The sequence below is a fragment of the Phragmites australis genome, chromosome 9 (assembly GCF_958298935.1).
Source record: "Phragmites australis chromosome 9, lpPhrAust1.1, whole genome shotgun sequence".
Taxonomy (NCBI): domain Eukaryota; kingdom Viridiplantae; phylum Streptophyta; class Magnoliopsida; order Poales; family Poaceae; genus Phragmites; species Phragmites australis.
The window spans coordinates 22,325,001-22,330,000 of NC_084929.1; the positions used below are offsets into that span (position 1 = coordinate 22,325,001).

The 5,000-nt window shown below is 36.3% G+C and overlaps 1 protein-coding gene across 1 annotated transcript; it reads left to right on the forward strand.

The window, feature by feature from the left end:
* The first annotated feature begins 207 nt into the window (after positions 1-207).
* On the forward strand, positions 208-4,759 carry LOC133928812 (histone-lysine N-methyltransferase, H3 lysine-9 specific SUVH4-like). The gene is made up of 7 exons (XM_062375300.1): positions 208-726; positions 861-2,256; positions 2,793-2,882; positions 3,022-3,103; positions 3,185-3,239; positions 3,370-3,479; positions 4,348-4,759. The coding sequence occupies exons 3-7, from the start codon at positions 2,836-2,838 to the stop codon at positions 4,582-4,584; spliced, it is 531 nt and encodes a 176-aa protein (XP_062231284.1). The 5' UTR covers positions 208-726; positions 861-2,256; positions 2,793-2,835; the 3' UTR covers positions 4,585-4,759.
* The last annotated feature ends 241 nt before the right edge of the window (positions 4,760-5,000 follow it).

Consider the following 5,000-nt stretch of genomic DNA (forward strand, 5'->3'; position numbering starts at 1 on the left):
CTATGTGTGTGGATACAATGATATTGAGGCATAGGATGAGGTCCGTTATGAGAAGTCAAGGCTGTTGTGTCGCTATTATGATGAATTTGGCAACGATAACTTGTGTCAGGCTCCATCATCTGTAGGTTGTTAGTTTGTTTTTCCGGTGTTTTATAGCGTTTTGCTTTTGTTACTACTAATGAATGAATAAGCAGTTCTCCTATTTTGTTTTTCGTCAAAAAATATAACACTCGCCTGGGAAAATACAATCTCTAAATTAACAGGAAAATTTATTAGAATCAATTGTACCTAGGTCACAGCCCAAAAATCAGTATATAGGTGCTTACCAAAATCATGAATCGAGCAGCACAAGAAACCCCAAATGCACCAGGTTGGTTCTGATTTCTCCATCGGAGGAGCTCGGCTAGCCATATATCAGATCCGATGAATCACTCCTGCTAGCCTGGTAAAATCGCCTCCGTTTTGTGCAGGTTTTCCTCCTTTCGTTAATTTTCTCTGATGAACCACTCGTGCCACAACGGACTAGCCATATATCCAATGAACCACTCCTGCCACAATGGACTAGCCAGATATCGGCAACTACCTCCATTTTGTGCAGGTTTTCCTCCTTTCGTTAATTTTCTCTGATGAACCACTCGTGCCACAACGGACTAGCCATATATCCAATGAACCACTCCTGCCACAATGGACTAGCTAGATATCGGCAACTACCTCCATTTTGTGCAGGTTTTCCTCCTTTCATTAATTTTTTCGTTGACCAAATTCGGAGGGAGGCTGGTTAAGGAATAAGGATTTAGTTCTCTATCTCCTATAGTCGGTCTATTTTTAGCCTAACATGATTTAATTTGTGTCGCATGCAGGAGGAGCAGCGGAGATCAGAGGCTGTAAGGCAAGAACTCAAGGCTTCCAGGGCTCTCAAGTGTCAGGTGTGGCCGTGATGTTGTGTTTTATTCATCAATTAAGCTGTGAGAATAAGTTCTGGTTCCTAGGTTCAGCACAAAAATTTTATACAGGTTAAGCAAGAGCGATATGTGTGCTTTAGTTTAGTTTGTTTTTCTCCATCATACAAGTTAAGAAAGCATGGTTGTGTACTTTCATTCAGTTTAATTTCTTTCACGTTATTCAACTAAGGAAACATTGTAACATATAGTCAAAACCGTCAGGAAAAAACTGATTTGGGGTAGTGTGTTGAATGCAAGTTACATGTGGAATCCTAATGGTGGTTGGCTATATAGCAGCCATTGTGCTTAGGAAGCATATATATCAAGTGGGTTGAACTTATAGTTACTTGTTTGCTTACATGTGCTTATCTTTGTATTGAAATGTACTATGTGCAATGTAATGTAATGAACCATGTGTTACTTGTGCTGCCACGTATTTCCTTCCTAATGCATCTATTTATTTATGTAGACCTGAAATTCTAATCATAATAGGCTAATAGTAGATGTTGTGTTCATGGAAGCATACTATGTGTGTTGATCCTATAGTTGTTGTTTCTTCCCCATATTTTTACTTGAATATATTTATAGTCTGAAATGCGCTATGCATAATTTTGAACGTGTTGTTTTTTGTGCTTCCAGGTCTTTCCTTCCATATGGCTTTTGTAGATGTATCTATTTCTTTTTGTATACTCGAGATTTTAACCATAATAGACTGATCTTTGCATATGGATGCATATTGGGTGGGTTGATCTGGTGGTCATCTGTCTACTTTTCAGAACATGATTTGTGTAAATTTTTAAAAAAGTTTTCCACGGGGAGCATCCCCGTCTTCGTCTTAAAGGAGGGGATTATTGAACCCTGTCGAGCCAAGAAACTCACTGAAACCAATTCTCAAGAAGGTACCCATATTTTGTGAGCACCCGAGTTCAAGTCCGGGTGGGCAGTCTCTTTACTGGAGGCTCTACCAACCGAGCTATCACTCGGTTCTCATTTGTGTAATTTAATAAATCATATGTTGTGGTTTTTTCTGCCAGGTATTTCCCTCTGAATGGTTTTGTAGATGCTCTTACTTGTATCTGTGCATCACAAATCCTTGTCATAATTATACTAAAAGTAGCCAATGGAACATATTACGTGGGTTGATCCTGTAGTTTGTTTCTCTTTGTTGCCTGCATATATCTTCGTTCTGAAATATGTTATGTGTGTTTATGCTGCGAGGTGTTTCATTATGAATGATTCTGTACGATCTGTTTATCTCCATACACCTGAAATCCCAATAATAGTAGATTGAAAATAGCCTTTGTGCATATAAGAGGTAATTATCCTGTTAGGTTGTTTGATATTATAGTTTGTTGCCGTTTTACTACTTAACTTGAAAGTATCTTCATTCTGAAATATACTGTGTGTAATGCTAGGAATTATATTTTGTTGTTTGTTCAACTAGTCTTTCCTTCGGAATGGTTTCTTTCATTAGATGAATCCATTTATTCCTGTTGCCTGAAATTTAACTTGAACGTATCTTCATTCTGAAATATGTTGTGTGTAATGCCACGAATTGCAAATTGTTGTTCGTCTACCAGTCCTTCTGAATGGTTTTGTAGATGCATCTGTTTATTTCTGTATGCCTGAAATCTTTTTTTGTAATAGACTAAAAATAGATGGAAGCATATTAGGTCGGTTTCTTATAGTTGCTTGTTTGTTTATTTATGTTACCTTAGCATATCTTCATTGCGAAACATGCTAATATATTGTATTCTGTAGCTAATGCTATACGGTGTCATGAATGGTTCTGTAGACAAGTCTTTAATTTATGCAAATATATATGTGATTTTATTACATGTCAAAATGTAGAGACCTGGTGATGATGGGAAAACCCTGCCTCTAGCAAAACAACATGTCAAGAGAGGTCGAAATGGAAGTACTAGAGGCCGTAAACCAAAGGTCGCATACACGAACATATCCCACTGGCCACTGCCATATGTTGACTGCTTTTCTCAGTTTTGCAACTTGATAATTGTGTCATATGCGTGGAATGCCTGATAAGGATTTTCTAAATTTCTTTTGCGTCTTGTGAACATAGAATGGCAACAGCCAAGACAATGGACGCCACCAGGAAGGAAAACTACCATAAAAAACGACCGGATCTGAAGGCATTAACAAAGGCATGTTTTTATTAATGATATTTTTTCAGAATTATATTTGATTAATTTTTTTACTTATGAGATTCTTAAAAATAAAAACAGATGCAAGAAAGCGGTGCCATACTTTATCAAGAGAAGAGGATACGACATCTTCCTGGTTAGTCTATCTTCCATCTTCAAATAGAATATATCTTACAGAATCAGAATCATCAAATAATTTTTGTTTACGTTGTTACTTTCTTTGTATAAGTTTACGAGATACAGGTTATAAATGTCTCCATTTGTAGGGATTGCTGTTGGGGATCAGTTCTACTCACGTGCTGAGATGGTTGTCCTAGGGATCCACAGCCGTTGGCTGAATGGTATAGATTATATGGGTATGAAATACCGAGATAACGTAAGCTACTTGAATGAATATACAAGCCTCAGCTGCAGATATATAATATATTACGAAAGTACTAGTTCTAATCCTTACTGTTTCATTGATCCATTTTATTTAAGAACTGAAATTGGTTTGATCGTACTTGCGAAATTTGATATCAGAACAGAAACTGCCTCAGTATGTACTCGATTCGTTTCACATTAGGAGCGAAATAGTTTCAGCATGAATTTGGATACATTCAAGTGCAACTTTTCCATGTTGTATAGTTACTGGTTCTGAAACATTTTTCGTTTAAGGCTTAGGTACAAACATTGATGTTAATGTTCTATACTTCTATTCCACGACAATGAATTCGTTAAAGACTCCAACAGCAGTCATAGTGCATGGCCTTTCTATATGTAGTGTGAAGCACTGAATGATAAATAGCCATTACATTCTTCTGAGTAATCATGTGCATATCTTAAACATTTTTCTTGTTCCTTAAGTAATGAGTGGAACAAATTGGGAAAATCAATGATTGCTGTGAAAAGAGCACTGATTGTAGCTGGAACGGAATCTGATAAACTTCTTCCCATAATCATTATGCTTTGTACTTGATGCTATCCACACTAGATCCAAGAATAACAGTTACACACAAGGTCATCCTTCCTCCACTGAAATCTGTTTGCTCCTAATGAACAATGTATCAGGCATATATTTAGTTTCTGTTTTCTAAGTAAGTTAATTTTAAATTTTGAATTACGCAAAATGCTGTTTCTCAATTGATTAGACATTCACATCTGCTCTTATCTTTTCACACTGATTCATATGAAAGTTATGCAGGTCTATTGATCTTATGTTTTGTTTATAACTTCACCATAAGAAAGTTTTATTTATATTGTAGCATTTTCACTTGATTAAGCAGAAAGGGTACGAGGACTTTACTTTCCCACTTGCAACCTGCATTGTAATGTCGGGGGTATATGAAGATGATTTTGATAATGCCAATGAAATTATTTACACTGGCCAAGGTTTGTTCAATTGGCTTGGCAATCGTCACCAGAAAACTGAACAAACGTTGCTTCGTGGAAACTTGGCACTGAAGATTAGTTCTCGTGGTTCCTTTGATCTTATATTCTAGGTAAACCCCTGTTGTCATTTCATAGTTTCCATTCCTTCATTTTTCTTGTATATTTGTTCCAGAGCCACCAATTAAAAACGTTCCCTCTCTCTTTTATTTTTTATGTTGTGAAATTCCCATCTTTTACTATCTCATAAATATGCTGATTTTGGTCAAGAAGTAGATTTTTTTTTTGTTTCCAGGTTGAGAGATACTTTTCTTCCAAATTTGCAATCTTGTCTTGTACTTCTCTAATAAAAGTGGATCACATTCACATCAAATGTAGTTAGTACTTCTCTTTGTAAATTTATCACCCTTGCTTTTTATTGTTCATATTAACCTTTTCTACTGGCCCTGCAGAACAGCAAGGATAATGGTAATCCTATACGAGTTATCCGTGGCCATATTTTAAAGAGAAGCTATACTGGAAACGTTTA